We start from the raw sequence: 27,245 nt of genomic DNA, 5'->3' as shown, positions 1-27,245 counted from the left end.
TGTGCTGTCTGTTGACTCTATCAATCAGAGATGCCAGGTACTTTTTTCAAATGTTTGCAATAATAATTTTAAAAGTCTGGAAGAACAAAAAATGTCAGGAAAGCTAGTGTAACCAAAAGCCTTTATATTCAAAAATTTGTAGATATCTGCAATCAAACTAAAAAATCTGCAAATATCTGCAACCAAATTAAAAAATCTGCAAATATCTGCGTCATCGAAAAAATCTGCAGCTTAAATTAAGTCTGCGAATTTGCAGACTTGTCTGCAAATCTGGCATCTCTGCTATCAATCCTGGCTGGGTACCACCGTAGGAGGTACGACCCATTTAAGGTTCACTACTTCACACGCATACAAGTCTCCGGCGGAAAATGTTATGATGGGGGCACAAGTTTTTTACCTAGTTTGTATTTTCGACTTGGTGGAGGGCGCGATGAGTTCACCGATTTGAAATTCAACTTTTCGATGGAGGCGTGAGTAATTTGCCTACCTACGATTGTGCAGTCCTGATACCTGCTACAATTTCCACTTCACTTTTTCTCGCGGAAAAGCCGTAGTATACCTGGAAATTGACTGATTTGGATAGAAGTCGACCCTTTGACGTCCTTCGGGGTAGCGGAGACGTGTTGGGAGGTGAGATACGATACACTTTAGTTTTGCACTACAGCGAGCCAAAAAATCATATCAATTTTAAGTGAAAAAGCACGTAGATATTGAAAATCACCAATTACATTAGATTCATGTGCAATGTACAAAATGCGCAATAAAAATAAAATTAAATTTCAGAATGCGGAAACGGAAACAAACTGTAAGAAGCATTAAATTGCCGTTATAAGCATATTAGTCCTATGTTCTATGGGAATCCCTTTATACATGGGACAATTATGCGTAGAACGGCAGTAAAGGAACCATCGAAAACTACGACGAATTTGGTAATTTTCCCAACACAAAGGATGCATGGTAAGAGAGGTAAGAGGTTTTAGTTGTTGATAGTTATATAAATGCTATTAATAATAAACAAAACATATAAATATAAGATGCATTCCAAAATTACATGCCTATTTATTTAATTACCATCTTCCACTTTTTTGAAGCACATAAGAAAGGCATTTGAATGCTATTTAAAATTCAGATTTAATCTAGAAAGTATGTGAAATTCCTATGGAAGAGAAATGAACCTCACTTAATATATACATGCAGTCGACACTGGTTTTAATTAGATTGACAACAAAGTTTTCTATACTGATCGGCTGATGGGGTCCTTAACTATTTTGGGGTACCGGAATAACGCGACTACTTGTGCCGGATGGCTGAGGCCAAGATCGAGAAAGAGATCCGGGTGGCGTAGGCCGAGCACGGTTGTTCGAGCGAACACAGAGCCAGAGCAAAAAACTCAACCGATCACTCCAGGTGATCTGAATTTTCACATCTTGCAATCGTTTATGAAATCTTCACAGACTGAATCAACGGTCCTGAACACAACCTACTCAAGGGTGTTATGTACCTGTTTATTTGTGATCGTACCTACCTACTGCTTTATTTTTGCACAGATTTATTCACCAACCAATTTATAAATTCGGGAACAGGGTTACAAGACACTTACCTCAAAATTTCCAGTGATATTCAACACTAGAGAATAGTCGTCATATTAGCAAAGGAATGGCGTGATAACACAGATCATCGATGTATCGTTCATTATGCTTGAATATCAAATACACGAAAAGTCAATTGATGACTGGAAAATAATTTATTTGTTTTCACTTTATATTTGTATATAGATAAACTTACCTACAATTCGATGAAATGAAAGTATGTACACACCCAAGTAGAATCCCGAACAAAAACTTTTAAATTTCATAAAACTTAACAAACATAACAGAGCCACTCGAGTTCATAGATTACATCTATCCTGAATAGTTGGCTTGGTATTTTAGCAATTTTTCAAATTGGCAAAGTACTAGTGCATCATATTTAATAACTCCTTCGCAATCTCTACAACTGTGCTGCGCCGCTGCTTCGCTGTTGGTGGGAATCCGTGGGTTGTCGTGGTATTATTTTAGCAAATTGTTAATATCGAAACTGATCGTTGTTTCCGCTGTGAACAGTGCTGACAATACAGATAGATAGGACTAATTTTGTGCTAGAGGGTCGTATCCGATTCTCCGAATGATGAGTAGTTAAGTATGTTAATTGACGTTCGATGTACGTTCGATACTGTGCAGATGTTCGCGGTGTGATAGCGCTTGATTTTTTTGGCTTTAACATTACATTGCTGCAAATTGTTCACATATACGATTGCGGTAGTATATGTGTTATACTGCACTACTGTTAAAATTATTGGTATGTTTAAAATTTCTCAACAGTTCAAGTAAAGCAGTTTTTAAAATAGCCTCGAAATTCTGCAAAACAGAAACCAATTTGAATTACGGTATGAGCAAATCAATAACACAAATTAACGCTTACGCTATTCTTCTATAGTGATTAAGCCACTCTTCCAGTAATTGGGCTACTAACAGCGGACGTTTGTGAAGCTTTTGCTGTGCAACCAGTAATCCACCCTCGGTTTCACATACCTCTAACCACTGGCGCATGATTACTTCTTCTCGACCAATCTAGAAACATAAACGATGTAAGAAAAATGCATTAAAATCTGTCAAATTTTCATTCCCATTACCTCATTGTTATTCAAAAAATGAATAGGAAGGAGCTTCATTTCGCAATCCATTAGTGGCAAAAACGTGATATCCTCTCTGTCGTCACGAGCGGCGTCAATCCGCGAGTACGGTTCGGTTGGAACTAGTGCACTAAAGTGACCCCTCGTATATCCGAGCGCAATCGGCGATGATAGACAGAAACCTTGTTCCCACAGCAGCGGCAAGTAGACTCCCTCAAAGCGTGCATAACCGATGTCTTCGCCACGAAAGCTCTTTACGTATTTCACCCCATATACGATTATAGGCCTACGCAGAATATGCGCGAGAGCAAAGATATGCAACTGTTCGAGCGACGATCCGGGCTGACTAGCAAGCGATAAGAGAGTGCTCCAATCTTCCTCTAGCTGAGCTTCAGATACGGTGTAGTGCAGCAATGCGGCTTGGAGGATTTCATTTTCTTTCCAACGTGAATAGAAACTACAAAAAAATAAAAATAAAAAATATGGTTACATTTTATATAAAAAGTGTTTTTAAGGTGAATGGTTTGCGATATAGCTTTGATGATTGGATATTTAATTCAAATATTGTGATGACAGCATTACTGTTGCTTAGAACTCAATCATTTTGAAGCAATCAGTATCATTGCTGTATTTGTTCGCAAATAAAATTCTTCCGCGACGCAGAAAGTGGTAAGCGTAAAGGATTTTCGTTTTTTTTAATTTGTTATTATTTATTCATTCAAAGTATTCGTTTCAGTGCAGTGATTATGCCAAATGACTTTTATGTCAAACGGCTATTATGCCAAACGACCGTTATACCAAATGCCTTCTTCCATGACAGCTACCCGATGGCTGTACGCCGGATAAAAGCTCTGCATCGTAAGCTGGAAAATAACTCAGATTTAAAGAAACACGTGTGCCAGTAGAACGAGGACTATCAAGTCTGTTGCGTCCTTTTCAGATGTTGCACTAGGCGCTTATGCGCGAATACAACCCTGCAGAGAAAACATAAATATGTTGTTCCATTTTGACATTTGTTAGTTGCGCTGTGTTCATCAAAATAAAACACACGTTGTTCAAAGTGCGCGATCGTGTAATTCTTTTTTTTCGTTCGGATTATCCGTGTTTTCGTACGTCTGGTTCCGTCGATCGATTTTTCGCTTAACAGGTTATGGGCCCAGACTGGTTCGTGTTTGTGGAAATCGGGTACGAGAGAGAAAAGTCACGGTACAGACCGTTTTATGGATCAGTTGTTTGCGGCGTCGAGCTCCGGCCGGTGGATTTCTGCAAGCGGCAAAATGGCGGATTCGTAGAGATTTGCATTGCAGAAGCTAAACAACCACAACTGCATTGAAGACGACCAGGCAAGTTTGGTGCGCAATTGTGCGAATGTGAATGATGCGTTGAAGTCCTACCACGACAAGGGGTCTGAGGTCTACCTCCTGAAGAAGCTGATGCATCTGGAGCTCAAGGAGGGCGACGACGTGGAGCAACATTTGCAGACTTTTTCCGATCTGCTGCAACGGATCGCCGATGTTAGTGACAAATTTCCGGAAAAGCTGTAAGTCGCAATGTATTTGCTGCCATACTCCTTTGATTATCCTGCAACGGCGTTGGAGCAACGGGCACGGGATAATTTAACGATACAACTGGCGAAGTCTAAGTTGTTGGCGGAAGCAGAAAAACGCCGGGAGCGCAGTGGAGGTGCTACTTCGAGCAGTGGAGACGTCTTGCGAGTGGATCATCGCCGCCGACGTGGAAGTGGTGGTAGCAAGTTTGCTGGTGCCGGAAGTAAACAAGCGGAGACGCGATCCTGTTTTCAGTGTAAACAACCGGGACACCAGAAGAAAGTTTGCCCGAATGGTGCAGCTGGCGAATCAGCGACGAAGCCGATGAAGAAGAAGTCATATGAAACAAATGCCAAGCAAACGCAAGCAGTTTCTGAGGGACCGCTGGCGTGGATAGTGGGACAAGCTCAACCCTCGAGTTGCTTTATCGACAGAGGTGCTTCACGGCACATGACGGGGCATCGGAAGTTCATTGCGTTGGAGCAAACCAGTGGTACGAGCGTGATGTTGGCCAATGGCGAGCGAGCCGAAGTAGCTGGCACGGGACGTGGAATCATCGATGGCGTGACCGCCACCGGAAAACGATGTGCATCGAGTTGAGCGAGGTATTGTATGTGCCGAAACTTACCAGTGGACTTGTGTTGGTGAGTATCATTACGAAGAAAAGCTTTAGTGTGGTGTTTTCATTGAGAATCGTTGCGAAATTCGAAGCCGCACCGGACAAGTGTGTGCGCTAAGCGAGCAACACGGAACTTTGTACCGTTTGTGTGTTACAGAGCAGGCGGTTATTAGTGTCCAGACGTCGCAAACGGCGCATTGCTTGCATACGTGGCAGACACCTGGGCCACCGAGGTCGATTCATGTAAACAAGCAAACTGATAGGATGAAGCTTATGGATGGACTACGGAGTGCGTACTGTGTGCCAATGTTGCCTAGAGGGAAGGTGACTGGGACACTGTTTCCGAAAAGTGTGGATATAAGTTCCAAGGAAAAGCTGGGCATCGTGCGCGCTGATCTCAGTAGTCCGATGAAGAGCACGCCGAGTGGAAACCAATACTTCCTTTGTTTGGTCGATGACCATACACGAATGGCGTTCGTGTACCTTCTGAGGAAGATGTCGGACGCTGCAGAGGAAATCAAGGACTTCATTTCTTCTGCAGGACGCAGATGGGCAAGGTTCCCAGGATGCTGCAAGCAGACAGTGGAGGAGAGTTTACCAGCAATGATTTGCAGAACTTTCTCCGAGCGAAAGATATTGGGAGCCGGTTCAGCGCGTCCTACTCACCGCAGCAAAACGGTATGGTAGAAAGCCGAAACCGATACCTGACAGCGTTGGCGATTTGTATGCTGTTGGAGGCTAAAGTAGATCAAAAGTACCGAGGAGAGGCCATTCTAACGGCAACCTACATTCAGAACCTTTCAGATCCATCGGAATAATGAGTTCTTACGAGAAGTGGTATGATAGACTTCCGTTGTATGAGCATTTTCGGGGTTTTCGGCTGCGAAGCCGGGGTACACGTTCTAGCCGAGTCACGCAGGAAAATGGAACCTAAAGCGCGTACAATGATATTTATAAGCTACTCCAACGAGCATAAGGCCTATAGGCTGCTGAATACGATTTCGGGACGAATCACCATCAGCCGCACTGTAAAGTTCCTCGAGGATTAGCGTATGGATAGTGAACGGGATGCCGAGTGGAAGTTGGAAGCTACTGAATTGACGGTCGAGTTGGAGCCAATACCGGTTCCGGTAATCACTCGTGAACCAGCACCAGTGACTGCATTTCATTCTCCTGTTCCGGAGAGTGAAAACCAGTGGGAGAATCCTCGTCATTCGACCTGGGGAGTGCTGCCGACGCGATTTAGAGATTATGTTGTTAGTATGGTAACGGTGGACCAGCATGAGCCGACTACGTACGAGCGAGCAATCAACTGCCCTGACAAAGGGGAATGGATTGCGGCAGTGGATACTAAGTACGAGTCGTTGGTGTCGACCGATACATGGGAGCTTTTGGACCCGCCGCTTGCTTACAACTTATTGTCGGTAGCAAGTGCGTGCACAAGAGGGAGTTGGATGCGGGCGGCAAAGTCGAGAGAATGAAGGCCAGACTCGTGAAAGTGTGCAGACTAAAGCATTTATGGCTTAAAACAAGTGGCGAGAGTTTGGCACAAGACGCTAACGGATATACTGAAGCAGTTTGAATTCGAACAGTGTAGTTCCGATTTGTGTTTATATCGAAAATAGATTGGGAAGAATAGGTGGATGTATCTGCTCATATACATATGTGGATGATTTACTGTTGGTCTGTGCACAGGAGGAAGAAATCAACCCGGTCGAGCAAACGTTGCAGGAGCGACTGAAGATTGCAAGGCCAGGTGACATCCGAAGTTTCTTAGGCATTTGAAGTTTTTGGCGTATAAGCCGTAGTATACTCGGACGAAGTAGCGGTGCTAAAGCATCGAAGTGAGAACCGCAAGCGGAGCATCGAGATCAAAGGCCCGTTTACAAACTGAAGCCATTTGTGGACGATCATGGTGTAATTCGAGTTTATGGCCGTATTGGCACCGTTCCATATGTTAGGTGCGATTTCAAGTTCTCGATCATCTTACCATGTGAATTGCTCGTCAGTCGATATTTATCATCGACATTTACATGCTAACCGCGTGACGGTGTACAACGAAATTATACAACGTTTACACGGTTCTTACCTTCGCATAGTGGTTAGAAGAATAACGACTGGTGCACCGGTTGTGGCAAGGATGGCACCTCTACCACAGTCTCGTCTCGCTGTTTTAGTGCGTCCATTTTCTTATGTCGGCTTGGACTATTTTGGACCCATTCAGTTTATAATTGGTCGCAGCTGCGCCAAACGATGCTCTATTCACGTGCCTTACGGTAAGAGCCGTGCATTTGGTAGTTTCCCATTCACTAATTATGGAATTCTGCAAGCTGGCCATTCGTGGATTTGTAGTACGTCATTGATCACCAATCGAAATCAGCTCTAACAAGGGGACTAATTACAGGGATTTTAGAAATTAAAACGATGCGATCGGAAAGTAGTTGACGGAGACTTTCAACAATTCGACCACCAAGTGTGTTTTCAATCCGCTTCCCATTTCGGCGGTTCTTGGGAGTGTCTCAAAGCGGTCGCAGAGGCCGACTCTATCGTCAACTCTAGGCCGGTAACGACTATTTCACTGGAGACCCCAGAACCAGGATGCATAGGAAGCATTGACGAGTGACGACTAATCACTTCATCCTCCCAAGCTCAAGTGCGATCGCACAGCCACCCAGAACAATACCCGAGACGCTGAAGATCACTCGTACAAACTGGAACATGACCAAACAAGTAGAGCCAGTAAAAGTGAATGATTCGGTGATGATCGTTAATAAGTGTTACATGTAGAGTAATTTCGGTCATTATGATAAGTGAGTTAATGCAATTAAGCTGAAAATAAGGTATTTATAATGAACGTGTATGAGCGCATCATTGGGAATCGAGTCTTAGCTCATGCTCATCCATCTGACGTTTACATTCGCCCGCTGGATTGAAAATGATACGCGCTCAAATAATTCACTGCCAATAACGCTCCCGCTATCGACTGTCAAATAGAAAATGCATATTTCCGCTAAACCCATACAAGAACGCGAAGAAAAAAGTAGCACTCATCGGTTGGAAAAAAGTTCGTTCTTTACCTTTTGACAATCGTCACACGAAGTGGACCGCATAAGTAAATAAACAAGCGGATAATAAAATGTACATCCGGCAAGGTAAGGAAAATTAATTCCCGTTCATCGCACCATGTGCTAATTGCCACTCTTGCCAGCTCCGTCATGAATGGTCACCCATGAATACATGAATGGTCACCCAAACAATGCGTCCAACTATATCCTGTTTCTATGTAGTATTAGTTTCATTCTACGAATAATAGAGTATCGGAATAACCAAAGTTTAGCTGCACAAAAGTGCACCTAAAAACAGAAATTTTTGATGAAAATAGAGTAAATTTATATGAAAAATAGTTTTAGAAGCCAAAATATTGCTTTCAGGTTATTAGTTCCTTCAACAAAAAGTTGTATTTTACCCGAGCAGCACCGTTTGTTGACTAGCAGTTTCTGCAACATAGTTAGTTGAAAAGAAATGTACATCAACCGTTATTCAACTGATTTAGCAACCAAAAAAGCGCACCAGCAAAAGTTAATGGTTATGCAACAAACCGCGGCCATTACATGTTGAAAGTGTTGCTTGGGTAGTGTTACCTGCAAGTTTGTAGAACATATTAAATTAATCAATTAAGGTTTTTAGCATGGAAATATCGAAAAATTGATTTTTTGATCATATTTTTAAAAAACAACAATTTTGCCTCAAATTTGAGGTCTGATGTCTGTGGTATCTTAGAAGAAGTTATTCATAACATAATATTCTACAACTTTGTCGAAGACATCGACCCTCTAAAACAATACTTTGAAAAAAAAATTTTTGCTCGGGTGCTCTACTTTAGTCCAACAACAAAATATTCTACTTAAAAAATTGCAGAATAATATTGTGAACATATCCTACGAAGAAATGCTGGCTCTAAATGACATCTAAGGCCTCAAATAGGTTTTGTCCCACCTTTTTTGGATTGGTCCTACTGAACGCGGGCGGCAATTGAGTTCTACAAGACGACAACACGAATTAAGTCATGATGAATGAAGTTCACGTTTGACAATTCTTGGTGGTTTGTTTACTTTGTCGGTTACGTGAGAGCGAGTGCAACGTGTGCTCATCTGTTACATTCGAACTCACGCAACTCCCATGTAAACAAACCACCGAGAATTGTCAAAGGAAGTTCATCCAGCTCATTTTGCGGGGTTATGTCGGTTGGTGTACAACCTAATTGAGACAGCAGCGGTGATCCGGACAACGCAGTGGGAAAAAAGTATCACAAACGCGACTTGAGTCAATAACGTGATAGATCGCTAAATGTGGTTATCGAAAATGTGCACTTTTTATGTAAAAATGTCCGAGGAATCGATTGCAGGTATTTAAAATGACCGCAAAGTACGCTATCATGCTTGTTTCATGGGGTATTTACCCCATTTATTAGTATTTATTTTTAGTACTGCCTATACTGCCGCTATACGCATAACTGTCCCATGTGCTATGGGATTCCCTATACATATGGCACAATTATGCGTAGAGCGGCAGTATATAACTTGTAAGAAAACGGAATGAGGGCTACCATAGTTAGCGTTATATTTTTTTCATGCAAAAAAGTCCAAGGAATCGAGTGAAGATAGATAGAATGAGCGTACGGAACAGGATAAACCGTTTTACTTCAATTTTCCGCAAACTCTAGAGCGAAATTAAGCATGGTAATATATTTGTGAAAGATTCTGAATTTAGTTGATCAATAGTTGAATTGCTTATGTGAAAAGGTCCTGGGGATCGATTGCAGATAGTCAGAATGTTCGCATGAAATGTGTGAACCCGGTTTACCCCATAATTCAAGACTAAAGTTAAAACAGGTTTTACATATCGGGAAGAAGTCGAATACGGCTCATCCAAAGTAGTTATTTTAACGTAGAAAAGTCCGGGGAATCAATTGAAGATAGTAAGAGCAAACGCACGAAACCTGTGTATCGGTTTTATCCCAATTCTTTTCAATACTCAAGTGTGAAGTTAAATCTGGCCCTTCATTTCAGAAAGAGGCTGAATGCAACTGATCAAATGTATTCATTCTTATATAAAAAGTCAGATGAATCGGTTGAAGATAACTAAAACGACCTCATGAAACATGTGTACCCGGTTTACCCCTGTTCCCAATACTCAATTTTTGAAAAAGACTGAGCGTGGGATAACAAAATTAATATTTCTTATTTATGCAAACCCGAGGAATCGATTACAGATGGTTAGAATGGGCGTACGAAACGTGTGAATCCGTTTTACCCCTCTTCTTCTCATACTTCGTGTTTTCAATTAAACCTGACTAAATTTCAGAAACAGGCTGACGCGAATTTTTTTTGTATAAGAATTATTACTTTGCATCAGGCGCATTCAACCTCTTTCTGAGAAGTACAGCCAGGTTTAACTTCACACTTGAGTTATCAGTGGGACTTAGGGTAAAACGAGTACACGTGTTTCACGCGGACATTCTAGCTACCTTCCATATATTTTTCGTGAACTGTTTATTTAGCATAAAAAATACTCTTTACTGCCTCTTTCTGCAATATGGGTTAAATATAATCCCACACTTGTATAAGGGAAATAATTGGGGTAAAAACGGGTAAACACGCTTCGGGTGGTAATTTTAAGTATGTTCAATCGATTCTCTGAACTGTTTTACATAAGAAAAACTACTTAGATGAGTCACTTTCAGCATCTTTCGATGACGCGTAAGGTATAACTCCACACATTCATTATGTAAACTGGGGTAAAACAGGCATACACGTTTCATGCGGTCATTCCAGAGAGATATCCAAATGATTCCCTGGAATTTTGTACATAAGAATTCCTACTTTTCATCAGCTGCATTCATCCTCTTTCCAAGAAGTAATGCCAATTTTAACTTCATACTATATCGGAGGAATTTGGAGTTAAACGGGTACACATGATTTGTCCAGTCATTCTAACTATCTTTAATTGATTCCCTGGACTATTTAACACCAAAAAATATTTTTGATCAGCCGCTTTCAGCCTCTTTCTGAAATGTTGAGTAAGGTATATCTCTCAAGTAGGTTTTCAAAAGGCCGTAAGCGACCAAAGTAAACATAATAAGTTATCTACACTACACCACTCTTTTCGAACCAGTTGACAGCAAACTGTTGTCGTGAGCACACGCGTTTTTAACGACAATAGTGGTTTTTCTACAACGAAGTTCGCGGACTTAGTCCGGCATATTAATACAATTTAATACTCCGATATTCGGAACTAGCAACTGCCAAAATGGCATCATCGATTGACAAAACATTTGTCATCAACTTTAAAGTTGTACCGACTAAACTGAACCTACCCGCGATCGCGGAATTCATAACCAAAAATCTCGCCATCGAAGCGACCAAGCTACAGCACCTGCAAGTCACCAACGGGCGTGTCTTCGTGGGCACCGATTCCGCTCAAACAGCACAGGACATAGTACAAGAACACAACATGAAACACCAGCTAGAACACGACGGAAAATCCTACAGCATTCCACTGTCAATGGAAGATGGATCTGTTGAGGTTAGAGTTCATGACCTCCGCCCGAGCACAACTAACAGACAGCTAGCATACCGAATGCGTGAGTACGGTGAAATCCTCTCAATCCGTGATGAAATCTGGACGGCTGTCCCAAATGGAGTGAGGATCATGCGCATGAAGCTCGTAAAACCGATACCGTCATATGTGATGGTGGACACGACTATGACTCTCATAACCTACAAAGGTCAAGTCGCAACATGCAAACATTGCAACCGACGAGTTCACTATGCTCAAAAGTGCTCTGAATATGCAAAATCGTTGAAGCCGAGCGTCAGCAGTCGTTTAACCCTAGCCGAAATTGTGAAAAACGGCGACAGTCGGTCATTTTCACAGCAGACTTTTCGTCATCCGAGCAACGCCAGCTCCACAGGGTTAAAAAAGAGCACACCTCACCCAGGCACGTAGCCAGAGGGGGGGCTAGGGGGCTAAAGCCCCCCCCGAAATTTTTCAAAAATAAATTTAAAAAACCGGTGACTTTTAACAAAACTTGTTGCTTATTTGGTTTGAACAAATTATTGAGAAAAAGTTAAAGAAGGCTATTTCTAACCACCGAAGGCAATGGTCACGAAATTCAGTGTGCTTTATGCTTTTGCTCGAGCCAGTGCGAAGCGAACAACAAAAAAGTAACTTTTATATTGTGTGCCTTGTCTGAAGAATACAAGAGACTGTTACTTTAATTGTAGCTGTAATAATCTGTCGAGATTAGTGATTAGCAGAAGCAAGAATTGGTACTCCAGCCAAATGCGGTGATTATAAAATTATTGATCATTCGCATCCTGAAGGTGTAAATAGAGATTAGACTTTCGGAAACCGGCTCTATCCAGTTCTATCATGGCAGGCATTTAGCGCTCAACAAATTAGTGCAGACGAAACCATTCATTTCGCACAACTTAAAGCACAAGGTTGTGTGTGACAATGCTATAATTAAGATCATTCTGTATATGGACTATGAGAAAATGAATGTTCCGCTACAAGATCGGATACCGCTTACTCGCAGATTAATGTCACATTTGGGAGAAATGGAATCTATTTGGAAGGGCAATTATTGAGGGCGAAAAGCAAGGAAGATATTCGCGAACATAAAGGCAGCAACTACGATGATGACACGGAAATGTACAATAGCGAGATAGAAATGAACTACTCCCCCCCAAGACATAGTTGGTGAGGAAAAAAATATTTCCTCGCCTCGTAAACAGGTTTCCACGTGCAATGGCTAAGCGCTTGCGCGAGATCTGTAGGACAACCACATAAACTCGTTATATTATTTTTATTGTTTACATAAGGAAATATATAAAAGACCCACGACCCAGTTTGTTATTTTTAAATGATAAGTTTTTGAATTGCACACAATTTTGAATTTCTGTATTAGGTCAGTGCACACTGTACACTCTGTTCTCTGTACACTACTCTGCGCTACACAAAAAGTATTTCAATTTATCTGAGAACGATTGAGCCGAGAATAGAATTTTCATTTCGCGTCATTTTAACGCAATACCATTTTTATTAACGCTTCATTTCATTGTTACGAGTAATTCGTTCCGTACTAATACACTGTTAATCCGTAAATCCGTGATATTTTCGACAAACGTGCAAAAAAAATTCTTTTAAAAGTGGATTGGGCAAAAAGTGGTAAAATAATAGGCAATCACGAAGAGGGACTAAAATGTTGGGACTGATTGAATCTATAAGTCAATAAGTTGGGATAACAGTTTCGATTTCATGTCTTAAGTATGTGACAGTCTTTCGTTCCGTTTTTGCTCGTCATGGAATAAAATGAGAGAGATAATCTTAAATAAGAGAGCAAAGAGAGGAAAAAATCAACCAATCTAAATCGATCCAAGATCACTCTTCTATCTTTACTATACACTCAACACGAGTTCTTTCCGAATTGCGCTCTGATCTTCTCATTTCGTCTTCGTTGCGTTAGGTGCAACAACTTTAATTGAAACTTTTTCCCAAATAGTGATAAAACAAACATGTAATCAGACAAACATTACAACTTTCTTCAAGAAATCATACATCTCTTCCAATCTTGATGATGATTGAAAAAAATCAAGAGCTAATTATTTTTATTCACAAACAAACCTATTACTAAACAGATTAGTGTTCATATTTGTTTAATGAATTGGCAAAGAGTTTTGCAAAAGTTTTACAGGAAACGGATAATTTGCTGTAATTTAAAACAGACAACTCTAAAAGAAAGCCTCGGCAAATTAGGTGCAAGTGCGATGTGTTCTCTTCCATGTGTCGGAAGCAAGTGATGCTGAAATTATTATCTATGTTTATAGTGTCTAGTTATTTTGGTGGTGTCATCAATGTTATATTTACCAAATTTTATGTAAATTAGAAGCATTGAGTAATCAGTGCTAAGTAATTTTCTTTCGATTTGTGAATAGATTCTGAGCAGTTTCGCTCAGTAGATTAAATTCTGGGTAGTTTCCATTAGTAGATTAAATCATTGAAATATATATTTGACATTGTCCAAAACCCCACGAATTCCGAAATAAAACCTTCAAATAAATAAATTAAAAACAAAATGTTCAAATATAATATTTACTTAATCTAGGTAATCTTCTCAAGTTACAACGGTTTTGCAAGATTGTCAAAAGTCAATAGAGCTAAGGCATTCTTGCTTTGTAGTGAAATCAGTAGTTTTTGCACTCACTTTACATTTTGACTTTTACTATAGTTTTAGGGATCTAGGAAAATCAGTCTACGATATTTTTAATTCATAAGTACAATTATCATAAAAAGTACCTAAAAAGAATCAACTTAAATAGATAAAAAGATAGTTATTCTGAGTTGCCTGATAATGTTGTCGAAGATAGTCTTTAACCCATTACCTATGAGAGTCAAATGAAAAAAACATGTGTTTTTTTAGGGGTTGTTTTGATTACGACATGATCAGTATCATTTAAATTGAAAATTTCATAAAGTCGAGTTAACGCAAACTTCGGATGAAGTCAAAGAGCTAGTAATAGTAGAAAGAAACCTGATCATGAAAATAGGAGTTGAACCTATTTTCTGCATCTACAAATCGCCTGCCTTATCAGAAGATTTGAAGCAAATTTCGACATTCACTTTGTTCGGACATTCTTTGCAACGGTAAACTTTGATTTCACACTGATATATTCCTATTCATGGGGACAATCTTGACGTTGGTTTCGTTCTTCTGATTAGCAAATGCGTGTAAAGTTTCATGAGACGGGTTTTTGGATATTTTTCTACTCATTCCAATTTAGCGTCTTCTACAAGGTGTATCGAATGTGTAGCATTTTCAAGCAGCGTAGCATGCAGCGTAGCATTTTCAAGCAGCCCTTAATACTTTGAGCTCTTGACTATTCATTTTTGTAACTAGAGAAATTTCTAACTTGTAAATCAAAAATAATCAAATTTAATTCGTCGATGCACTATAGCCTTTCTTGTAACAGGCAACATATTATTAGAGTTTTTAGTGTCTATTGTCTTATTTTTGGAATTGTTTTCACTAAGAACTTTTCATAATTACGTTCAGTTTCCAGTGATTGTTTCAAGTCATCAGAATTAATACATTTATGCAATAATTTTTAAGCCCCTCCCGAAACAAAATCCTGGCTACGGGCCTGACCTCACCATGGGTCAAACATATCGCTGGCTGGAAGTGATACCGTAATGGTAACCGATCAATCACCTGAGACCAGTGATCAGCAACAAGCAGTGACTATCAGTACTTCCCAAACAACGAATGATGAGCAAATCATAAACGTTACGAGTCCCTTTGCCGGATTCGCAGACGAAAGCAACGATTTAACTGCAGACAAAAACAAAACCAGCACTGTGAATACAAAAAGACCGGCATCCCCTCTTGAAAACAGAAGAAACAATGAAAAAAGACCGTCCCGGCCTGACACACGGCTAGAGCCGCATCTCACTCGATCGACTTCGCGCAACAAACAATAAGTAGGAAAACCAACCTAAACCAGCCCCGGCATAGCAATAACAAAAAAACAAACGTGATGGCTTTTTCTTCTCCGGTAAGCACTTTGAACAGTATATGTTCAGCCCTAGCAAATCTCGATACTGCCGCTCTCAGCAAAATTTTACTATCATCAGCTGGTGCCACTGCTGCTGTACCCGGCGAGTACCTATCTCGTCAATACAACAATAATACTCCACTGCAGGGGCGCTCCGCCAATGCTACCTACATTTGGGTCCGTCACTGCAGGAAAGGAAGTATTAGCTTCTTACTTGTTCCTGCCGCCAATAAACTGTTATCGATTGCCTCGCACACTTTCACTGCTCGTGAAGGAAAATTAACAAAATACCTGTGTCATCACCATAGCAACAAACTGGATCAGCAAGCAGAGCTTCTGACTGCCCCGGTAAGCATTTTGGACAGTATATGTCCCGCCGAAGCAAATTTAGATACTGCCACCTTTAGCAAGTTTTCACCGTTCCCAGCTCCCACCGCTGTCGCTAAGCCCGGCAGCTATACGTCGTGTCAGCGAAACAAAAAAAAGCGTCCGTCGTCAGGCAAATTTTTGCTTTCCTGCCTCCTTCGCTCCCAGCTCACGTCGCCACCACAGCACCCATCAGCTGTCCGTCCTGTAGGGGTAACCATCCGATGTCTCTGGAATCGTCCGTCTGCTGTGATGGAACTTCGCAAAAAACGAATATGCCAACAGCGTTTTCAGCTTCCTCGTTTTCATCGCTCCCAGCTCCCTCCGCTGCCGCTGAGCCTTGCTGCCATTCGTCGCATCGGCGAAACATAAACACTGAAGGTGCAAGCAGCGCCTTTTGCTTCACAGCCTCTATCGCTTACAGCTCACGTCACCACCGCAACAGAACCCATCAGCTGTCCATCCTGTCGGGGAATTCATTCAATCTCTCTGCAAGCGTCCGCCTGCTGTGATGGAATTTTGCATAGATCGAATATGCCAGCATCGATGTCAGTTTCCTCGGTAAGCATTTTGGACAGTATATGTCCCGCCGAAGCAAACCTCGATACTGCTACCCTCAGCAAGTTTTCACCGTTCACAGCTCACCCCGCTGTTGCTGAGTTCTGCTGCTATTCGTCGTGTCAGCGAAACATAAACAAATGCAGAATGCAGTATTATTTTGCTGCAGTTGCACTTGATAACCATCCATTTCGTTTGCTCAACATTCAAATGTTTACGCAAGCGCCCATCATCAGGTACATTTTGACCAGCTACTCGTCTCAACACTGCAGCAACAAACTGGATGTGCAAGCAGCGAAATTTGCCTCCCTACTTCCATCGGTTCCTGCACACGTCTCCACCGTAACTGCACCCATAAGCTGTCCGTCCTGCCGGGGTAATTTTCCGATGTCTCTGCAATCGTCCGCCTGCCGTGGTGGAACTCTGCAAAAAGCGAAGATGCCAGTAGCGTTTTCAGCCTCCTTGGTAAGCATTTTCGACAGTATATGTCCTGCCGAAGCAACATACGATACTACCACCCTCAGCAAGATTTCACCTCTCTCAGCTTTCGCTGCTACTGCAATCTCCATAAGCTGCCTTACTGGTCTTCGTGTTCCTGCCACTACCGTGACAACATTTAGCTGTTCGCGTAAACATGTCAACGAACTGCTTTCTCTACGATGGAAATGGCTGATATGGTGAGCTACAAGATTGCTACAATCAACATGAACGCAGTGACAAACGGGACAAAGCTCGATGGCCTGAATTCCTTCATCCGGTCTGCCGAACTAGATATTATCTTCCTGCAAGAGGTGGCAACTACAAGCCTCAGCATACCAGGTTTTAGAATTGAGTACAATTTAGACGAGCATAAAAGAGGAACAGCGATTGCAGCACGAATTTTTTTCCCCCTCACTCACATTGATAGAAGCATGGACTCAAGAATAATCAGCGCACGGATAAATGACGTTACCTTCATCAACGTTTATGCACCGTCGGGAACGCAAAATCGAAACGCTCGGGAGAACTTCTACAACAACGTGCTACCACACTACTTCTACAATGCGACGAACACTGCAATCATCGGGGGTGATTTCAACTCTGTAGTGAATCAAAAAGACGCCACCGGTTTAAATGCACACAGTCCAATGCTTAAAAGATTTATGTCTGCCTCAGGAGTTGACGACAGCTGGGAGCTTATACATCGTCAACATGTCGAGTTTTCATTTATTAGATCCGACTCTGCCTCCAGGATAGACCGGATTCTTCTGACTCCCAATATACGAGGGTGGATAAGAACAGCACATTTTGCAGCAACGGCTTTTTCGGATCACAAAGCTTACATTATCCGCACCGTGCTCCCCACACTTGGTAACCCACCTGGTCGGGGTGTATGGCGTATGCACCCAAGTCTAGTAAACGATCCAGCAGTTATAGATGAACTTCGCGTCAAATGGGTGTACTGGACAAGGAATCGAAGGAATTTTCGCACCTGGATCGAATGGTGGATCAAGTATGTTAAACCAAAACTTGTTTCTTTCCTCAAATGGAAAGCTTCGTTAAAAAGACGTTCGTTCTGCGACACAATGGAATTATATTATGCTCTGCTTCGTTCGTCTTATGACAATTATTATGGCGATCCCAGTCAGCTAAGTACTATCAACCATATTAAAGGGAAAATGCTGTTGCTGCAACGGAACTATGCACAGAAAACAAGAAGTTGGAACGAAGCATACATCGGAGGTGAAAGCACATCAATATTCCACGTAGCCAACAAAAAAACTCGACGAGCCGAAACCTCGATTAAAACGCTGCAGAATGATTCTGATACAATAAGGGAGCCAAATGAGATACGCCGAAGCGTGCAGGAATATTTCGCGAACCTGTACTCCTCTACGCACACCGCAATAAATGACAATTTCAATCCAACACAATGCATCCCGAATGAGAATGAGGACAATCAGCGTATACTGAGTGAAATTCCATCCGAAGAGATTCTACAAGCAATTAAGGCAAGTAGCTCACGAAAATCTCCTGGTATTGATGGTCTACCAAAGGAGTTCTACCTAAAATCATGGCCAGTAATTCAGCGAGAGTTCACCTTCATCATAAATGAAGCCTTGTCCTCAGAAGCCCCCAAGGAATTTTTTGATGGTGTGATTGTACTAATCAAAAAGAAGAGAAGTAACGACAGCATAAAATCGTACAGGCCGATTTCACTACTGAACGTTGATTACAAAATCTTCACTAGGATACTGAAAAACAGAATCAGCCCCCTTCTTCCACTGGTGTTATCGAAAAACCAAAAATGCTGCAACGGAAAGCGAAACATTTTTGAGGCTACCGCCCGCATACTGGACCGCATCTGTGAGCTAAAACAGCAGCATGGGAACTCGATGTTGGTAGCATTTGATTTCGACCACGCCTTCGATAGAGTAGAGTACAACTTCCTTGCAAGAACTATGGGACAAATGAATTTCAACCCGGAACTGATAAACCTCCTCATGTTCTGTATGAATAACAGTTTCTCAAGAGTTCTGGTCAACGGTAAATTGGGAAGTGAGATCAAAATTCAAAGGTCAGTGCGCCAAGGTGATCCACTTTCAATGATTTTGTTTGTTATTTACTTACAACCTTTGCTCGATAAACTGCGGAGACAATTCCCTCACGCGGTATTGAATGCATATGCGGATGACATCTCAATGTTCATCGAAAGTGAATCTCAGTTACTCGCAATCGTAAACATCTTTGCCGACTTCACAGCTGTTTCTGGAGCAAAGCTCAACACCCAGAAAACAAACGCCTTAAAGATCGGTATATTGAATATGACACCACAAAGCGAGTGGTTGCAAACGCAGACGTCGGTGAAAATCCTCGGAATACACTTCGCTGAAGACTTTTCGAGCATGGTAGAGCAAAATTGGCTTGCGGTTCTACGGGGAGTACAAACATGTATGTGGATGAACAACTCCAGGAATCTTAATCTCATACAGAAAACAATTTTATTGAACACGTTTATTACGTCGAAAATCTGGTATACAGCATCAGTGATCCCCCTACCGAATAAATACGCTGGAAAATTCATTTCGAGGATCGGCTCCTTTTTGTGGTATGGGAAGAATTGGACCAGAATTGCCTTCGAGACAATAATATTACCAAAATGCCGGGGAGGTTTGAACTTACACTCACCACCCATCAAAGCCAAGGCCCTGCTAACCAACCGCATGATGCATATTGGATCGGATTTACCCTTTTTGTGGAGCTTTTTGGAGCACAATGCAAATCCTCCGAATCTCTCGTGCATTCCACGAAAATACGAGCACATCCGAACAGTAGTTAAAGAAACAGCATTTCTGAATGAAGAAATATCTAGAGCACCGAACTCAAGCTCAATATACAACTACTTCTTAAAACAGCTTAAAGAGCCCAAAATAGTGCGGGAAAATCCTCAACGTGATTGGAAGACAATATTTAAAAATATTCACTGCAAGCTTCTAAACTCACACCAACGATCAGTGTGGTTTTCCGTTATGCATCGCAAAATTGTAACCAACGAGTTTTTGCATAGGGTGAACAGGAGAGCTGACTCTAACTGCAACATTTGTCCTGGCCAGACGGATAACATCGAACACCACCTATTCCAATGCAGCGGAAACAAGCACATTTGGACTTACCAAAGAAAGCGTTTTTCTGGGCCTGGATCGACGGCTCTTACAGCTGCAACAGGAGGAATGGATATATCCGGTTCTCCAACAACAAACTAGACGTACCCGTCAACAAATCCTTAGAGAATTTTCGTCAATGTTATGCTATATGACAAGTGTACCAGCAAACGAGAAGAGCATAAATAACTATAAGTTTTATTTAACATGTAACTAAAATTAAGAAACAGGACAATAAAAGTTTTACAAAAAAAAAAACCTTACTATCGTATCACACGAATAGGATTCCCCAAAAACGACAGGCTATCACATTATTAATTAAATTAAAAAACGTCGTACACGTTTTACTAACCATATTCTTTCAAACGACGCATACGTCCTTTTGATTTCCCACGGTCGTATAAACATAATCTATACCGTTTATTCAAAACGTAATATTTAACAAATGTAAACAAACTGAGTTTATTATGCCAAATAAAAGCTAAGCATTGACTCTTTATCGTCCACAAATAATAGAGAAAAATGATAACTCTTCATATGTTAATTTAATCTTAAGTCAAAATGTCACATATAGTATACCAAAGCTTTGCTAATATTTTGTAGATGTGATGTTTTGCGTTGTGATGTTTCTCGAAGTCGACTGTAGTTAGTATGTTTTTCCAATGCCAAACCTCATATCTACATTCTCGGTTGCAATACAGCACATGAAATATATCACAACTACAAGCCCGTCTCTCAAAACGCCACAGTAAAATGTGACATCTACAAACGGTGTTGCCAAGACCACATATGTAAAAGAGCATAATAGCAAAAGTGATTGGCAAAATATAATAAAATAATAGTTATCAATTATCTCCCTATTATCTTCGCAAAAACGTGTAGTATGCTTATACGATCCTGCAACTAGTAAATGCAGAGGTGATAGTAAAATTTCTTATCAATCGTATTGCAACATTAAAGCAAGGGAAAAAACAAAACCGTAGACGATTTTTGCCTTTCTCATATAGAAAGGTTATGCAATCACTCTGAAAAACGTCAACCTAATCCCGGCCCGGAGGGCCGAGTGTCATATCCCATTCGACTCAGTTCGTCGAGATCGGAAAAAGTCTGTATGTGTGTGTGTATGTATGTATGTGTGTGTATGTGTGTGTATGTGTGTGTGTATGTGTGTGTGTGTATGTATGTGCGTATGTGTCAAATAATGTCACTCATTTTTCTCAGAGATGGCTGGACCGATTTGCCCAAACTTAGTCTCAAATGAAAGGTGCAACCTTCCCATCGGCTGCTATTGAATTTTGGATCGATCGGAATTCTGGTTCCGGAATTACGGGTTTCAGAGTGCGGCCACACAGAAATTTCTCATATAAACTATAGGAAAAATTAAAAACTGAATTTTTATTTTTGATGCTAAATGTGTTCAAGGTGCATGAAACGTCGAGATTTAATGCAAACTCGAAAAAAAAAATTTGACTACGATTCACTTTTTTGGATTTTGGCACATTTTTGCCTTTCTCATATAGAAAGGTTATGCAATCACTCTGAAAAACGTCAACCTAATCCCGGCCCGGAGGGCCGAGTGTCATATCCCATTCGACTCAGTTCGTCGAGATCGGAAAAAGTCTGTATGTGTGTGTGTATGTATGTATGTGTGTGTATGTGTGTGTATGTGTGTGTGTATGTGTGTGTGTGTATGTGTGTGTATGTATGTGCGTATGTGTCAAATAATGTCACTCATTTTTCTCAGAGATGGCTGGACCGATTTGCCCAAACTTAGTCTCAAATGAAAGGTGCAACCTTCCCATCGGCTGCTATTGAATTTTGGATCGATCGGAATTCTGGTTCCGGAATTACGGGTTTCAGAGCGCGGCCACACAGAAATTTCTCATATAAACTATAGGAAAAATTAAAAACTGAATTTTTATTTTTGATGCTAAATGTGTTCAAGGTGCATGAAACGTCGAGATTTGATGCAAACTCGAAAAAAAAAATTTGACTACGATTCACTTTTTTGGATTTTGGCACATTTTTGCCTTTCTCATATAGAAAGGTTATGCAATCACTCTGAAAAACGTCAACCTAATCCCGGCCAAATTTTTTTTTCGACTCGTTTAGGGTTTCTGGATTTTAACAGGGGCGTAGTTGATGGTTTACGGAGAGGGGTTACACCCCCCCTCTACTGTTCGCGCCCCTCCTTTAAAAATCTCCTTAAATCACCCCTCAGACCACCACCCCATCCAGCCCTCATACCCCTCCCTTTCAACCCCATCATCTTTAAACCACCACTATATCACAAAGCATACCAATTTAAGCTGGGGAGTCGTTCGTTCATGGGACTTTCGCCCTCCTCACATACCCACCCCCGCATGACAAAATGAGTTAGCAAGCAGATAACATTGATCTAATGCTGATTAGGCTAATGAAGTATGCTATTTTTTGTTTCAATTGTTTCACCGTCGACACGTAGCTCATCAAGTTCGTGGCTGGCATGCCATTGTGTATAAGTGCAAAGTGTACTAAGAATGTAATGGACATTTCCACGATTATGTTGAACATAAAAAGTCTCCGTGCCATAGTTTAGAGAAATGAGAAAGGCACAATTGCACCGCTAGGTGGATTAAAACAGGTTTTTTAGTATTTAAAACGGTTTAGTTCCTAAATAGGAATTAAAAGTATTTTCGCCATACTTCAAACTAGATTTTCTCTGTTCGAGCAAAATGTCGATAGGTCGTTTTGAAAACCCATCCTAGATTTATACAATTGTATTATGTGAAGAATAAGGGTAAAACAGATACAAACATTTCAAGCGGTCATTTTCACTATCTTCAATCGATACCCCGGATTTGTTTCCTTAAGAATTACTACTTTCCATAAACCTCATTCAGCCTCTTTTCGAGAAGCACTGCCAGGTTTAACTTCCCACTTGAGATATGGGAAGAGTTACCCCAAGTTACGGGTACACACAATTTTTCGCATAAGAAAAACTACTTTTGATCAATCGCATTCAGGCTCTTTCTGAAATGAAGAGCCAGGATTATCTTTACACTTGAGCTATGGGAAGAATTGGGGTAAAACGGTTAGCGAACCCCATCAGAAACCGCTAGTCTGCGTTCGAATGAGGCCGGTTAGAAACGTCACTAGCTCTACCACGTGCGAAACGTCATCAGCATGGAAATAGGCATTTTATGGGAATCATCCCTGCAAAAGTTAGCATCGAAATTCTATAAAAAAAGAAATAGTTGGGTTGCACTTAAACTTAGAAAACCAAATTATAAGTAACTAGCTAATACCCATCGCGCGTTGCTGCGATGTTCAACAAAATAGGTGGAAAATACAATTTGTTCCGAGACGCTATCTAGCGAGCAGATAATCCCCAACCAATAGCACACAAACACGCTCCAAAACAAATGCCTACTATGTATAATTTTTTACGGCAATTGATTAAGCCGTTTGGGAGTCCCTAAATCATATACATACAAACATTGACTTTTATAGATACAGATAGATAGATAGATAGAAAGATAGATAGATAGATTGATTGATTGAAATCGTTGATAATTGGCGTGAATCGCATTAATATATTTTTGTTCAGCATATTGCGGCTCTAATTAGAGGTCCAAGGATCCACAAACTCCAAATCTACAATACTGAAGTCGTGCTTTTGCTTAAAAATGATAAATTTCCAATTATGGTATTTAGTGTAAGAGAGGCATCCTACTGAGAAACCCAAAAAATTGCCTCAAGAGCGTTCAGCATGGGTTCCTTTATAGAACCTATTGAGCATATGCTGGAATTCGCACATTGTCTCGAAATTGAAATACTCAAAACAGCTTAGTGGGATGTGAACGTTCAAATACACGAATACGAGCGAAATATTTGGAAGAAAATGTTGGGTACATTTACTTTTAACGAATTCATGCATATATGATTTTTTTTCTTTTTTTTTTATTTCAATTATTAGAGGTTTTAACCTTAAGGTCATCGCCTCTTCGGGTTAGAAAAATCTCTTAGGAAAAAATTTCTAACCCTATGTGCGGGGTCGGGGACTCGAACCCAGGTGCGCTGCGTACAAGGCAATCGATTTACCAATACGCTACGCCCACTCCCCTTTATACATGATTCTGAATTTCAGTTATAGATAGCTATCAAATCAACAAAGAACAAATAATTTCAGCAACACAAAACCACGCTCAATTTGTTTTGAAAAAACACAAAATTTCAAAATTGTATACTTACAAGCGTCCGCATTGGTGCAGACTATCGGCTAGGGCTCTTCTTAACGTATTATCACGATCGAACACACCCCATGTTGCTTGCATGGCCGAGTCGAGCAAGCAATCACCGGCGCTCCGATTCCATAGCACCATCAGACGAGATCCCAGCCGATCGGTGATTTCCAGTGACCAGTTGAGTGCTGGTGGTGGCATCTCCAACTGCTTCTGGGCATCGCGATCTAGCAGTTCGTCGTAAAGTTGTTCCTGAAGTGCCAGCGGAAGTTCTTCTATATCAGCAGGCAGAGAAAAGGTAGCGTGCTCATTCACGTACTGGCAGTTGAATGCGGCTTTCCGCATACGTAACGAAAGGCCAAAATGCCGCCTAATGTCACTCGCTAAATCGGGAGCTACATAGGACGGTACCCGTTTGATACCCGGTCCAGAACCGGAAATTTGAGCCAACAGAAGCGGCAGCATCTCATCACGATGAAAGCGGATCGCCAGATGGATTAGTGTATGACCAATATCGAAAGCAATATTATTATGATTAAGTAAGCTTACTTCCGCCGGGGTAAGCGCCCGGCTGGGATCACCGCCACAGCCCAAGTAGGTTTCCACAGCTCCTACATTGTTTTCAGCAACTCCAATGCACGCATTAAGCCACTGCCAATCTGGCTGTCTCCTTAGCTGACGCATATATCGTTCCTGTTGATAAACGTCCAGATTATTCATCGGTTCCTGGTCACGTACAAGCTGCTGATTTCTTTTATTATTCACAACTATGTTGCTGGCAACATTTTCTTCATGCTCTGGGGACAGTTTGGCAGATGCTTGAGCCGCTCGACCACTATTCGTCTCACGAGGATGTAAGCACATCGAGCATTTTAACGATTTTGGCCAGTTTTCGTAAGTACAAACAACACAAAACCATTTTCCGGCATTGCCTGCTGATCGTGCACAAGTATTCATCGGAGAGACTGATGTTGGAGATTGAGTTTTAGCTCCGCCACTAGGATCACTATCTCTAGCACTGTCCAATGATCGTTCCGAAGTTGATGTACTTCTATGCATAGGAGAATTATTTTTCTTTCTAGCACTGCCAACACCGGGCGCAAACAGATCAAGGGAATCATCATCACCAGAACTACGACAGATATTTAATGCGTTTAACTGGTCACTCAAGCTTTCATACTCTGATATAACTTTAGGGGGCGAGGATTTCTGAGGCTGATATTTGTGGGTTACTGGTTTATTGAACAGATCTTCTTCGCGCTTACTATTGCATTGGAAACATCGACGCGATTCGAGAAAATTGTGGTAAGAACAGACATTACAGAACCACTTTTGACTACCATCACTTTCGCAGACTGGGGACGTTTTGGATGGTCCACTGGCTAAATTAGATGTAGTTTTTTTGGTAGTACTCAACTGCTGCGTGGGGCTGAGCCTATTTAAACGAAGTTGTGAGAATCTTAAAAAATTACTTTTTTAAAAACTACTCACCTGAAAATATCCTCATTCAGCAGTGGTTTCTGGCCCTTGCACATAGTACATTTCAACGATAGACGATAATTTTCATAGGTGCAGTACTCGCAAATCCATTTCGTCTGTGGCTCGGAATTATTTCGGGGCTGTTCATCTTGACTTTCTTTTGGATAACTTTTGGTATCCTGTTGCTTTGGTGAGCTTGACGAAGACTGTTCCGACATAGCTTTCCGTTAAAAATCTTTTTTCTAATTTACACCGTTTCAGAGCTTTGCGAGTCTCGATGTTTTGTATCTAGCAATGACTCGATTGCACCAGACATTTAAATAGTTCAATATTATTGATGACGATTCCTAAAATCAAAACAATTTTTTTAAAACCTTTTTCACTTGTGTGGTAAACGTTAGCACCATTCGTCGTAATATCGAGATGGTATATTCTAGTCTATTGAAACGGTCGATTTACTAGTTATAGAGCACCAGCATCGGGATTGCAAAATTGTTGGTAAAATTGTTTTTGTTCAAGCTCTTATTTATTTGGGTTTAGTTTTCCGGAAGAACAGTCAACAATATTGTATAGAAAAACAAACTTTTTCCTTTGTTTCGCACTTACCGAATAAATTAAGTTTTTATGTAGTCGTCAACATGCGACCTTTCTACGGGTTCCAAACATTAAATTTTCATCCGTAAGTTGACCATAATCACGCGAAACGTTGCTAAATAGGAATCTTGATCACCATCTTGATGGAGAAATTGAACTCAACGACACACAAAATTTTCCTCGTTTGACAGTTTACGTAAGTTTAGAACAGCGTTTTAGTACGTCTCAAAGTGCACTGTAACAAAATGATGCAAGTAACTTTTATGCGACTGCAGCGCTGCCCGAGTGGCGGAGATTATAAGTGGGATGCCAGGTCTGTAAATCTGTAGATTCTTCTATTATTCTGCAGTATTTTCAAGCTGCAGATACATTGCAGTTAATTGAATTTTCTGCAGATTTTTGAACATTTCATGTAAAAAGAATGATTTCACATTCACTTCAACATAGATCTTTCATTAGGACTTAAATCGCAAATGTAAACAAACTGCGTTTTCGCTACTATGGCATTATGTGACTAAAATACTACAAGATTGAGGTGAAAATTAGTTGAAATCTCGACAAACATATGATTACGGCTTAAAAGCCAACCATTACTCACCAATCACATATGTTGGTAGTAAACAAAAGAGAAAAGTTTTCTCTTTCATTAACTACTATGAACTGTGCTTAGTCAGTAACGGTTTGGCCGAAATTTCCTTTCAAAGAGAATTTTGACGGCTGGCTTTTAAGCCGTAATCATATGTTTGTCGAGAAATGGTTTATAGATCGATTCATAATTAAAGAAAACAAAACGGCGAAACATACATTTTCTTCGAGATTTCGACTTAGGCCCTTCTTCTCATATGGAATATAAAGGCTAAACCAAATACAAATAATTTGCATTTGGCTAAACTAACATTTTTTGACAGAACAGGGGAGAATGGTTATTATT

At 40.9% G+C, this 27,245-nt stretch overlaps 1 protein-coding gene across 1 annotated transcript; it reads right to left on the bottom strand.

Moving 5' to 3' along the window:
* Positions 1-1,721: 1,721 nt before the first annotated feature.
* On the bottom strand, positions 1,722-26,488 carry LOC131683524 (ubiquitin thioesterase trabid). The gene is made up of 6 exons (XM_058965567.1): positions 26,327-26,488; positions 25,733-26,067; positions 24,252-25,676; positions 2,672-3,128; positions 2,461-2,609; positions 1,722-2,396 (listed from the first exon to the last, which is right to left on the bottom strand). Exons 2-6 carry the CDS (start codon positions 25,936-25,938, stop codon positions 2,378-2,380), a joined length of 2,256 nt encoding a protein of 751 aa, XP_058821550.1. The 5' UTR covers positions 25,939-26,067; positions 26,327-26,488; the 3' UTR covers positions 1,722-2,377.
* Between the last annotated feature and the right edge of the window lie 757 nt (positions 26,489-27,245).

This window comes from Topomyia yanbarensis, chromosome 2, assembly GCF_030247195.1.
Source record: "Topomyia yanbarensis strain Yona2022 chromosome 2, ASM3024719v1, whole genome shotgun sequence".
NCBI lineage: Eukaryota > Metazoa > Arthropoda > Insecta > Diptera > Culicidae > Topomyia > Topomyia yanbarensis.
Note: the sequence above shows the minus strand (reverse complement) of the source record. Positions and strands in the feature narration are given on the sequence as shown.

Bases quoted from the DNA above. Each gene is read 5' to 3' on its own strand.
- LOC131683524 (XM_058965567.1), bottom strand. From the start codon at position 25,938: ATGTCGGAACAGTCTTCGTCAAGCTCACCAAAGCAACAGGATACCAAA. The intron at 25,677-25,732 runs GTGAGTAGTTTT...TCGTTTAAATAG, and splicing joins CTGAATGAGGATATTTTCAG to GCTCAGCCCCACGCAGCAGT. The intron at 2,610-2,671 runs GTAATGGGAATG...TTATGTTTCTAG, and splicing joins ATTTTTTGAATAACAATGAG to ATTGGTCGAGAAGAAGTAAT.